The 12,818-nt window shown below is 47.9% G+C and overlaps 1 protein-coding gene across 1 annotated transcript; it reads left to right on the top strand.

Annotated features, from left to right (window-relative positions):
- The first annotated feature begins 11,135 nt into the window (after positions 1-11,135).
- Positions 11,136-11,876, top strand: LOC119442657 (polyhomeotic-like protein 2). The gene has a single exon (XM_037707655.1). The coding sequence runs from the start codon at positions 11,136-11,138 to the stop codon at positions 11,874-11,876; it is 741 nt and encodes a 246-aa protein (XP_037563583.1).
- Positions 11,877-12,818: the final 942 nt, after the last annotated feature.

The following is a 12,818-nucleotide window of genomic DNA, read 5'->3' as shown; positions in this document are numbered from 1 at the left end:
TCCTTGAGTAATAAGACTAGCCTAGAGCAGAGGTTTATAGTTACAGCTCAAGTTGTTCGACTAGAGGGAGATGAGGCAATGGAACATATAAGAACAATGATGACAGAAAAATTTAAAGAACGAAACATAGCATGTGCTCAATCAGGTGAGGATAGACTAGTTAGTGCAGTGGCTCCACTGGCACAAAGCGAGTGGGAAAGGGCAGAGAAGAGGGTTCCTAGTAGCACGTCGACAGGTCCTGATGGCATCCCAATTATGTTGATAAAGACATTGGGCCCAAAATCTAAGAAAGCATTAAGAGAGGCAGTGAGCAAAATGATAATGGACGGTAAAGCCCCCGACGGGTGGAGACTGAGCAGGATGAGCATGATATATAAGGGAAAGGGGGACAAAGCCGACATAAACAACTACCGTCCCATAACAGTGACGTCAGTGGTTTACAGGGTGGTGATGCAGATTATAAAGGACAGACTGCAGGCATGGGTGGAGAGCGAGGAGGTGCTGGGGGAACTACAAAATGGGTTCCGGAAACAAAGAAGGTTAGAAGATAATCTGTTCTCATTGACACAGTGTATTGAAATAGCAGAAAATGAACACATATGCCCCTATGGCTTGCATTTCAGGATATCAAGGGAACCTATGATAGTGTAATCCAAAAGGATTTGTGGGACATACTGGGCACTCTAGATGTGGAAGATGGAGTAAGAAATCTTTTAAAAGATATCTATAAAAGTAACAAGGTGCTTATAAAATGGGAAAACAAGGTATCTGGGCCTATAGAGATACAGCAGGGGCTTAGGCAGGGGTGCCCTCTGTCACCTCTGTTGTTCATGCTGTATTTACAAGGATTAGAGAAAAAATTAGAGAGGAGCGGACTTGGCTTCAACCTTTCCTATTTCAAGCAAGGAGAATGGATTAAACAGTCATTACCAGGACTGATGTATGCGGATGACATTGTACTTATGGCTGACGGCAAGGAAGACTTGCAGAGATTAATGGACATCTGTGGTAAAGAGGGAGATAGCTTAGGTTTGAAGTTTAGTAAAGAAAAATCGGCAGTCATGACTTTTAATGATAATCAGGGCAGCGAGCATATATATATATATATATATATATATATATATATATATAGGATACAGGAGGTTACGTTGGAGGTGGTGGATAAGTACAAATATCTTTGAGTGTGGATAAACAATGGGGCTGAGTACCTAACGGAACATGAAAAATATGTGACGGCTAAAGGTAGCAGAAATGCAGCTGTGATGAAAAATAGGGCACTGTGGAATTACAATAGGTACAAAGTGGTGAGAGAGATTTGGAAAGGGGTGATGGTCCCTAGTTTGACTTTCGGCAATGCGGTCCTGTGCATGAGATCAGAGGTTCGAGCAAGGTTGGAAGTTAAGCAGCGAGGGGTAGGTAGGCTGGCTCTGGGAGCACACGGAAATACACCAAATCAGGGGGTACAGGGTGACATGGGATGGACGTCATTCGAGGGCAGGGAAGCCAGCAGCAAGATAGAATTTGAGGAGCGATTCAGAGAAATGGCAGAAAAGCGGTGGGCAAGGAGAGTTTTCAGTTATTTGTACATGAGGAATGTTGATACAAAATGGAGGAAGCTGATCAGAAAACTGCCAATCAAATATTTGGACTGCAGGAGGGGTGCAAACCAGTAAACAGCGGATAAGAAAAATGTTAAGGAAACAGAGAGGGGTCTGTGGAAAACAGGGATGCAGACGAAATCAGCACTGGGAACATACCGAACTTTCAAGCAAGAAATTGCCAAAGAAAATATCTACGATAATTCTAGCGGAAGCTCTTTGTTGTTTGAAGCCAGGACGGGAGTATTGCGGACTAAGATGTACCGAGTCAAGTACCAAGGTATAGACACGTTGTGCTGTGCGTGTGGAGAAGAAGAGGAAACGGCTGAACACCTCATACTTTTCTGTAAAGGGCTTAACCCTACAGTGCAAAGCAACGGGGCTGATTTTTTCAAAGCATTGGGGTTTAGGGACAATGAAGGCAAAATAGACTTTAAGCGGGTAGAAATAACCAAACAGAGGTTATCTTATTGGTGGATAAAATCAAGGCAGAGGTGAAATTTCACCCACCACAAAGTACAAAATATGTTAATAGTCATGGCTAGGTGGCGTATGCCACCGCCCGGTTTAAAGGGTTTAGCCTCATCCATCCATCCATCCATCCATGAAAGAGACGCTGAAGCGTGTCGTCAGGCTGCTACCTCTAGTTTATGAACTGCTCAATAGATGGCGTTGTGTGGTAAAAACCACCGCCCGGCTTCGTCTAGACTTAGTTGCCGCCTTGCAAGTAATAGTCAGCGTTACACTTGGACGACACGATCCCTCTTATATAGGCATCACCGTGTCTTCACATCCAGCGCCCCATCCACGCTGATGACGTCGATGACCATGAGCAACTATGGAAGCTGCACTACGCTGCGCTGTCTGTCAAAGCACGTAACTGCGTCACCCAAATCAGCGCGTACAGTAATTGCAGCCTGAACTTCAGAAACTCAGAGCAATGCGGAGGCCATGGCTAGGTTGGTGTGTAGCGTCCCTTATGTCCGTAGTGCTGAGACCACCGAAGACGATTAATGCAGTACTGGTGCCCCGAGCAAAAAAAGGAGTGTTAGATAAAGCAATGGCGCAATGGGTTAAACGATATCGTGATCTCTTCCAAATTTTGCAAACTTTTTCTTCTGGTTTCTTTCATTATGGACGTAGCGGAAATACGTCAAGACCCCAGCATAAACTTTCGTGATTGTGTTAGTCCCAAGAGACGATTAGAGTACTGGTGGAAAAAAGCAGGGAAAAGATGGATACGACCTGATCTTTAAATCATAGGCAGCGGTACAAGGTAAATTTTTGAAAAATAAAAATAATGAGAGGTATACAAAAATGATGGATAAAGAACATGTATAATATACCTGATTAAATCAAGCAGGCTAGGTGACTATTTGTCGCCGCCCCGTTTCAAAGGGGATGCCAATAAATCATCATCATCATCATCTTTAGGGTGCCTCGATGCCAGCGCCGCCGTTCAAGGTGGAGACAACCCCGCTGGCGCCACCATATTGAATCACACGAGCTCAGACTCAGCTACGCTTGCGTTCATAAAGTGTTACTCGCAGCGCGCTTCCAAGTGCTTTGCCTTGATGAGGATTTTTTTATCGGTATCGCATCTGCACATCTTTATAACCAATAGCCGTTAACTCGTCGAAAGGTCGAAGACGTAAATGTACGGCGCCGGGAACATGCCCCAAGTTGCCTAATTCAATCACATTTAATATGCCGTGTGTATGTTTGAAATACGCACTATTTTTTTTGCGCTTCGATGCTTGGTATATAAGGTTTGCGAGCCCCTGTGTGTGGAAGTTTTTCTTGTTCGCTGTTGTATTTTGGTTTACACGTCACGCCTCCTTTACCGTAGCCAGCCACTCGCGTACGGCGGTTAGTTTCCCTTGCGTTGCGCGTGCTCTTCGCGTTCGTTGCAATTATTTGACGATATCTACGCGCAATTTTGCTTTTTTGCCCACAAAAATGTGTGCTGACAGGATTAAGCTGGTGTAAAAATAACTGCGATGTGAAAATAAGGTTTAGTTAGTGCTGTAGAGAAACATGTAACGTAACTTGTCTGTGTCAATCTTGCGTAGAACACACAAGAAACCAAACGATGCACAAAATACATTTACTTAGTAATGTCTAGTACAGTCAATCATGAAAGAGATATGTACATGAAAAATTATATGTACTGTGTCGCGCCTGAAGGTTGCGTTGAAAGACGAGATAAAAAAAATTCGCAAAGTAGGCTCGACACACACAATGCGGGATAGGGAGATCTTTTTTAATTTATTCATTACATGGGTGGATTTCAAGTGAGTACATCAACCTTATTACACACAATATAAATCGAAAACAAGAATACAAACAAGAAAACGCAACCGCGGGTAATATTAATCAAGATATCCAGCCAGAATACATCAGCTACCATCGAATACGTCGCATCAGCCAAACACATCGATGGCGAGTTTAGAACATTTTATAAATAACCATTAGAACACTCATAACTACATTGAAAAAGTAAACAACACTGCATACATATCGCGTACAAAAACCGTAAATGAAACTAAGACAGTCAAATACAGATTAGCAATGTTTTTCACTTCGAAAATATAGTCCATGATGATGCAAGGCTGTTGACTTTAACAGACGGCGCCCATCCTGTCGATTTCCCTCATACTGGTCCTCTTCAAAGTGTTTCTAAGTACAAGTAAAACAACAAAAGTGATTATTGATATGAAAAGTTGCCTTGTAAATACAGAGAACCCATTATAGTGCTTAAAAATAAATTTTCACAGAAGTAATGCTGTATTACCTCGCTTCACACGTTTCGAAGAAATGCACAAGCTACAACAGACACCATGGCAGAAAGCGCCGAAACATTTTGGCCCCACGATGCCCCTTAACTCTACTACACCTGGGCATGCCGTGCACAGGCATTTAAAGACCGTCACAGTACCCACTACGATCGGGAATGAGCACGAATGACCATCGGCTTACGAGCACCACGCTACAAATATATTTGTCTAAAAAATCAGCTATATAACGTAACAACCTGAGATCCGCAAGATATCTGCTGAGAAATCAGAGAAAATCACAATGCTTCGCTTGACATGTACACAACAGCCGCTCTCCCCAGAAGAAGCACTGCGTTCTTTAGTCCCAAATAACCAGTAGCGAAAAAAGAAACTGAGAAAAAAAAGAAACAAGAGACACACACGATGTGTGCTTCCCGTGATAAAGTAAAATAGGTGGTTTACATGACGATTTGTAGCTAATCTAAGACTATTTCGCGGCGAAGCATCTTCGTCAGTCCTTAAAATAAGGGTACTACTCGCATAGACTGCGCCGATCAAAATGGCAAAAGCCTATGCGACGCGCGCTCGCATACCATAGGCTACTCAGACAGCATAGGTGCAGTGCTTAGTTCGTGAGCGAACGTAGGTACGTGAGCGAGGATCAGAGAATACTTTCTTATTTAAATGGAAAACACGGTGAGATAGTCTAAACTTTCTTGACACTTTCCTCGCAAATCTAGGAGCTATCCGTTGCCTTCCAGTGATACCGCTTTACTTGGGCTTCGCATCTGTTCCTTCGCTCTGGGTCCCGGGGGAAGCGTAAACAACGAAGCCCTTTACGCGTCGATCCGGTGCACTTGGGAACACAACAGCCCGTCATGTGGACTCGATGCACTTGACAAGCTTGTCATTCATGCGGCTGAACACTGTCCAGCAAGTAGAAGCGTCAGCGAAGCATCCGCGCGCACTGTGTCTCGAACTAAGCACCGGCACCTAGCAATTGCAACCGCTCGATGTGATTCAAGATGGCGTCGCAGCGAGAAAGCGGCGGCGCGGGGGCGGTCAAAGGATGGCACCACCCTGAACGGCGGCGCTGGCATCGAGGCACCCTAATGTCCTGGGAAATAATATCAATAATAATAAGAAAAGGCGCTCGCTCTTGGCGCGCTTTCTCTTTCGCTCGGAGTCGCCGGATGGAAGACAAGGCGGCGGAGCGACGAGTGCGCAAGGCGGCGGCAGCGCGCGCTCGCAGACAGAATCCGGCCGTGCGAGAACGAGAGGCCGAAGCGTGTCGTCAGGCTGCTTCTCGATACGGCTGGATCTTCGCGACGCTGCCGTGCCGCTTCGGCCTCCCGTTCTAGCACTGCGGGGTTTTCCCGGCGTCGCCGAGCCACAACGGCGAATACGCTGCCACTGATTTGGATGGGGTCATCATCATGACCGTCTACCTTGCGCCCAATCTCTCCACTGGGGACGTCAAGGCGTTCATCGACGAGGCAATGCGCAAGTACGACAGGAACAGACCGTTTCTACTCGTCGGCGATTTCAACGTCGACATTGCAGACAGAAGTAAGGACTGGTTGATGCAACACATGGCAATCAGATATGGACTCAGATGCATATCGTTAGACCACCCGAAACCAACCACCATCAGGGGAACTTGCATCGATGTAGTGTTTGCCAACTTCACGTTAACACCCATACAAGAACCACTTTCCCTGCATTTCACCGATCACAAAGCGGCGATAATGAAGGGACCACGTAAACCAACAGTACAATAAAAGTTGGATGTTTAATATATACACGGTGTTTCACACTCTTTATATGATGCACTGGGCGAATTTCACGGAAGAGTTTCACGGTTTACCGATGATTCCCTCCGGAGCTTCGCCCCACTCATCATCATTCACCCCGTGGATATGCTGTGATTTTTTTTTTCGATACCCATTCGGCATTTTCCTTCCTCCATGCCCATTCGAAATCAAACGTCTCGGCAAATCTCAATTCTTGCTCCATGATCTCGACGCAAGAGGTCACGTGTTGGATCGACACTGAGCATAGGGACTGGCGCCACGGAGCGTTCGCTTGCCAAGGCTGGCTGCAACGTTTGCTGGCTGCTTGACGTAATGCTCTCTTCTAACTTTTTCCTTCCTCGATGCTGCTCCCCTAATCAGGGAGGAAGGAAAAACTAGGAGGGAGCGTCACGTGACAATCTCGAAGCCTAGTCATTAAATATTTAGAGGAGCAATAGGCCCTAGTCACGTGATAGGCAAGCGGTAAATTTAGTCGGCTCGCTTTGGTTGCGTCTGCTGAGGGGTTTTCGAAATAGGCGCACATGGTAGGCATGACAGACGTGCACGCCGAGGTTAGTGAAAGTTCAAGCGTGTGACGCAGTCGAGTCTGTGTTATGTCAGTCAAGTAACGCACCGAACCACCTCACGTTACGTAGACGCGGCTCGCCGCTTAAGCAGCAGACAGGCGCCAAGGCTGTAGCGATCGAAGGCGTCGGGTAACCGGCACATGTGCCCGGCAACCTGAGGAACACCTCACGGACGGCTGGTCGCGTTTCGGGGCGGTTTCAGGGAAACGAGGAAACCTTTCGCCCTGCAAACGTGTGCAGGCAATCAAGCCAATCTTCCGACGGCGATTCATCGCGTTTGGGGACGTCTTCTGGGAAACAATGATGCATTTCGCCCCCACAAACATGTGCAGAAGATCAAGGGAGCAACCAGAGTCTGCAGTGACTGCTTTCCCATGGGAACAAAATTCGTCCGTTCTTGTGCTCAAGGATGGACTGGCGAGTCGAACATATTTAAGGCCGTGCCGGCCCATTGTTAAGGCAGGCGGTCCCAATCGATGCTGCATCCTTCTGTTCAAAGTCTTCGGCCTTTCAGCAGACCAGCGAGAACTCAACAGGCGCGTCTCAACAGCGTAACGATATCGCACCACACAATCTTACAAAATAGTGTACGCAAATATGAAGGAAAGGCAACGACTTCGGCGTTTAGTGTGCAGGCTAATGCTGTTTATTTCTCTCACAATGAAAAACAGTACAGCAGAACCTTTTTACTAAGCGAGAACGCCACAAAAAAGGATCCCGCAAAAGATCTCGTCTCTTCCTATGGGGAACCGGCGCTCGAGTTTCGAGCTGACACACAGCGTCCCTTGAGGACATCGCGCGCATTGTTCAGTCATACAAACAGAAGAAAATCCCCAGCGGCGGCATACGGTGGGTGATGTGCAAAACCCGTAGAAAAAAAAAGTATGAAGGCCGTCGTTATCCCTGCGTGTTTATTTGCTACAACTAGAAAAGCCGTAATATAGCCCTATCATTCTATTATATTTCGTGAAAACTACGATCATGAGCAACGGCGACGTCGGATTCATGCAGGCGCGATCGCACGCCATTTAGTATTGAACTATTTCTACAGCTTCTCCTGCCTAATATCCGTGTGCATTTTATTTTATTGAAAGCGAAAATGGCAATGTTTTAGTACAAAAATATATACTTGTTCTTATAGCACAAGATCGCATATATACAGCCGGAATTTTTCGGGGGCGCTAAGAGTAATAATAGTTCCAGCCGGCGTGTAAATTCCCACTGGGTTTCCAGCGGTGCGTGGTGCTTGTGATAAAATGAAAAGGCAGCAAATAAAAATGCTAATGATACACTCTCACAGCTAACATATACGGTGAACACTTCGTGTTTAATGAAGAAACCGCGCATCGACGCTCCACCGGCACGACGCTGCTATACCGGCGTCACGAACATTAGTTATGCAGCTCCTATTCCAGGCAAAATTATGTCCGCTAGAGTAAAGTGACGCGTGTATATTGTTCATTTTATAATAAAAAAAAAATGTGTCCATGATCAAACGTTTAAACGAGAGTTCCGATACAAGTCATGTTCAGCTGCAGTGCATGGCTGTATATACCGACGGTGCACTGCGAACCGGCTCGGCCGTGCTCGCATTGCATATATCAGCTTCTTTTCTTCATGTGAAATTATTGCGAAGAGAGGATAAAGCGGCAACAACGGTAACAAAACATTGCTGCTTGGGAGCGTCGGTGGTTCGTGCTAAAGCGCCGCCAGTTACAGATTCGAAGCACGGTGGAAGAAGATAGGTGCTCCGACGGCGCGCCCGCGCTGGGGCGAGAGAGCGGCCACTTCGTGTGACCGGAAGTGAGCGCCGCCGCTAGGGGCAGCACGTGTTCAGGAGGCCTTGCAGCAGCGGCACAAGAGTGGATAATTTACGACCTGCGTCAGCATTTAAACACCCATACCTAAACATGTGCAAATTTTCGTTATTCATACGCCAAATCCTGAGCAGGTAGAAGGATTCATGCCACTTACTGTCGAAATACCGTCATTTCCAACACGAGAGAGACGCGTCGTCTGCTCGAGCAGACGGCACGCTGCGCTTACCGCTGCTCGCCGCATCGGAGTTAATCGTAATGTCGGCAGAAATATAAAGGGACGTTCCTCCAACCAAATAGAGTCGTTTTAAGCAGGCTAACGACATATATGCATCGAACTAAAGCACCTCTGCCGCGCGTGCCCATAAAAGCGCCAACAAAGAGAGCGAAAAAGTGGCCCCCAAAACAGGTGCTGCCCCTTGCGGCAGCGGCGTGCGTAGAGTCACACTAAGTGGCCGCGCCTCGCGCCGCCGTCGGATCACCTATCTTCTTCCACCGTGATTCGAAGTGAACAGTAAAAGGCCTAGCGACGATATCGGTGGCGAGCGATCAGCGACGGCGAGGCTGCCGGCGACGCCAGAGTGTAGGCGCGACCACTCCTCTGTCGCTGAATGGCCACGCCGCTGTGCCGCAGGGAGATCTAGCAGAGAGATCCTCTGCGTGACAGGGAGATCTCACCGCTTTCCAGCAAGACCGCCGTCGGCCTGCGGTCCGAGAACTGCTAACGGCGTGCGGCGAGTTGCCATGTCGCTAGCTAACGTGGACGCGCCTTCAATCCCGGCGCCGTGGACACCATAAGTGGCTCTAAGGAAATCAACGTCACTCTGCTTACGAAAGAACTGCCTCTATTTGCGTCTGGAATATGCAGAAATGGAACATGGTGATCGCTTACTTGAATTCCGACGGCGTTTATAGCTTCTTCACTCGATCATAAATTGTATTTCGCTGAAACCCTGAACCGTCGTTGTCAGGTATCGTTTTCTCAACCTAGAAAACAATTTACTGTATGCAATCCTCGCCCTTCTCGAGTTATTTTGCATCAAAAGCTCTTACAGTGAGCCGACAGTCTCGAAACCGTACCGCAAAACGATCGGCGGTGCACGCTTGCAGCTGCTGCTGCATGCAGTTATCTCATGCAGTTATCTGCGCAAGACACTTCCAGGGCGTTTTTCACAGGGAAATTCGTCCTCGATTGTGGGAGCCTCTTTATTGTTTTCAATATTCACGCTGAGAGAAACCACAAAGAAAAAGAGGCCAAACTCGCTAAGGTTACAGTTTCGTAAAACGTAAAAGCAACGTGTTTCCTGCGGCCCCGCGTTCGTTTGGGAGACTGAAAGTTGCGGTGCTTTCTCACTTACGGCGCTGAGGGTCGTTTTCTCACGAGCGCCCCCTGGGCAGTGCTGGCTTCCCATATAAACTGCAATACAGCGGGACAAAAAAATAGCAAGAAAATACGCACCGCAGTTTAAGGCGCACAACAGCTGATTTGACGAAATAGACTACACTTGGGCATTCTGGACGGGTTTCGAGGTAAGAGCGCTGGCGACTCCACTAACCGCGGTGGTAAGCACAAGTGACGCTTTGAAAATTCTGTCCTCATCGGTCAGGCGCTCCAGCCTTTCTCCACGTTTCAAGGCAACTCATTTGAAGCGAAAAACGACGCGCGCGGTAGCAGAAAACCACCCGTTATATTTCCTATGTGCCTGCATGTCCGTGACGGCAGGTGCCACTAAAATTTACCACATACCAAACAATATTGAATGGTCCGGCAACCATGTGGGCCGAATCCTACCCAAAAGGCACCGTGCACAAGGCCCCGGAGAGCGGGCGGGGCTGCCTCAGAGGAGGTTGGCTTGCCGAGGCTAGCGGAATCACGTGGCGCTCCCTCCTAGTTTTTTCAATTCCTCCATGCCCCTAACGTGCCCCTAACCACCCTCGCTGATGTCGGTGACAATTGATTCTTAATCACTTTTCGTCCAAAGCTTCGCGGCCTATTTGGATTGACCTTGCGTTCTGCCGCACCGCAATTCTTTGTCTTTATCTTCAGCCACCGCCTAGCGGTTCCCACTAGAAAATAAATGATTCAGTCGATATATTTAAAAACTCGTTGTCGCGCTTGTGCATTAAGAAAACCACGCCTGTGATCTTGACTGTGATTAAATAAAAATATTTGACTTTAGTTATGATAAAGCAGAAAAAAAAACACTAGCGTTATCATCATCAGCACGTTACAGATCGTCGGTTAGCGCTGTCGGTGCCTCAAGATAGCCGGGCTTCAGAAGACACGCTTACAAGGCTCGTATACAGCGGGGACCGAGCTACGTCATGCACGAATGCTTTGGTGAGCGATAATTCTGCGCCAAGACTAGCCGCATACCCACGAATTTCAGCTTTGAATCAAGAAGAGTGCAGCGTTATGAAGAAGCGCCGAGCGCGAGGCCTGGCTGCCAGAAGCGCTGACACGGCCCAGAAAGCCGCGCCATACAGCAGTACGCAGCCTCGTCATTACAGCGACGAACGCCAAACCTGTAGCGACTGTCCACAACAGCCGCCTCAAGAGACTATGCCGTCTTCATCAGCTTGCCAACCACTCGATGAAACAGCGGCCAGACCAGGCGTTATTGCGCACATGATCGACGGTTTCATAATCGAAGAATACCTAGAGCCGCTGCCGAGCAGCTTTGCAACGAGTGTTCGCGAGAACAAACAGACCGCGCCTCCCGTCCTGGGCCCGCGCTTGTCCCTTGCATCAGCTACTGCTGCCGCCTTAGACAAGTGCACGTCCCTGCCAACTTCTGTGACGAGCGTAGTCCCGACCATGTCACAGGCCGTGACTGCGGTCGTGAACACCTACCAGGTCCCGACACATTTGTCCCTTGCATCGGCTCCTGCTGCGCCCTCAGACAAGTGGATGTCCCTGCCGACGGCTGCCTCAAGCGTAGGTCCGACCATGTCTCAGGCCACGACTGCAGTGATGAACACCTACCAGGCCCCAACCTATGATAGTGGCCCTGTCTCCCTCCAAAAGTGGGCCGTTGACCAGTTTACGGCACCACTTGGGCAAGCGTGCAAGCCGACGTTCTTCAGGAACAGTCCAAGAAAATGGACAGTGGAAGAGGTGACTGGCTATATATGGGGGATTACAGGCTGCGCAGACTACGCCGAAAAATTTCGCACCCAGGAGATCGATGGAGAGGCGATGTTCCTTCTTGAAGAACATCACCTTATGACAGTCATGAACATCAAACTCGGCCCAGCACTCATCATATGTTCCAGGATAAGATCACTGCAAGAAAAACTGTAGCGTACGTGAAAAAGGCGCAATGCGCAAAGTCACATGTTCACCCTGTGGTAATAATTTGGTAACCTTTCTGACGTGATCTATACAAAAGCTAAATTACTATCTTGTTAATCTGCCCTTTCCAGATGTAAAAATGAATAAATGAATGCTGTTCGGTTGAAGTGTGAGCTAAAACGTGTCTGTAAATGTATATGACAACGAAGTCATACACCAATATATATATATATATATGTATGTATATTCATTGCATCACTTGCACGTTAACCATGATATGTAGCCAACGAGGAAGGTGTCGCCGTCTCCCTCAAAGCTGTGTGCCACCTAATTTCTGTTTTAAGGTGAGAGCGTTAAGGGCCCCGTCTCGCAGAAAGTCCGGTGTCGGGGTTGGCGTCGGCGCCGTAGCCGGCGTTTGCGTCCCGTGGGCGAAAATTGCTGTATGTATTCTATACGACACTAAAGTTCTATCACCAAAGTTGCTCATACCTTGTCTTACATTCAGTACAAAGTTATTCTTCGGAATTTTGAGAATGACAGCCCACAAAAAATGTCATGAAACAAAACACCGACAGCGCATGCCTTTTAGCTTAAATCTTCTCAGACTGAAATACTAAAAGTGCGAAACAATAACAGAAGATCGACCCACGCAAGAGGCCGCGTTTCTCAGCCCGCCGTGGTTGCGCAGTGGTTGTGGTGTTGGGCTGCTGAGCACGAAGTCGCGGGATCGAATCCCGGCCACGGCGGCCGCATTTCGATGTGGGCGAAATGCAAAAACACCCGTGTGCTTAGATTTAGGTGCACATTAAAGAACCCCAGGTGGTCCAAATTTCCGGAGTCCCCCACTGCGGCGTGCCTCATAATCAGATGGTGGTTTTGGCACGTAAAACCCCATAATTAATTAAGGCCGCGTTTCTACCAGAAAGCTCGCCTTCGTACATAGCCTTCGCT

Source organism: Dermacentor silvarum, chromosome 1 (assembly GCF_013339745.2).
Source record: "Dermacentor silvarum isolate Dsil-2018 chromosome 1, BIME_Dsil_1.4, whole genome shotgun sequence".
In the NCBI taxonomy this organism is placed as follows: Eukaryota; Metazoa; Arthropoda; class Arachnida; order Ixodida; family Ixodidae; genus Dermacentor; species Dermacentor silvarum.
Note: the sequence above shows the minus strand (reverse complement) of the source record. Positions and strands in the feature narration are given on the sequence as shown.

Excerpts from the sequence above, each read along its gene's own strand:
- LOC119442657 (XM_037707655.1), top strand. The coding sequence starts at position 11,136 with ATGCCGTCTTCATCAGCTTGCCAACCACTCGATGAAACAGCGGCCAGA.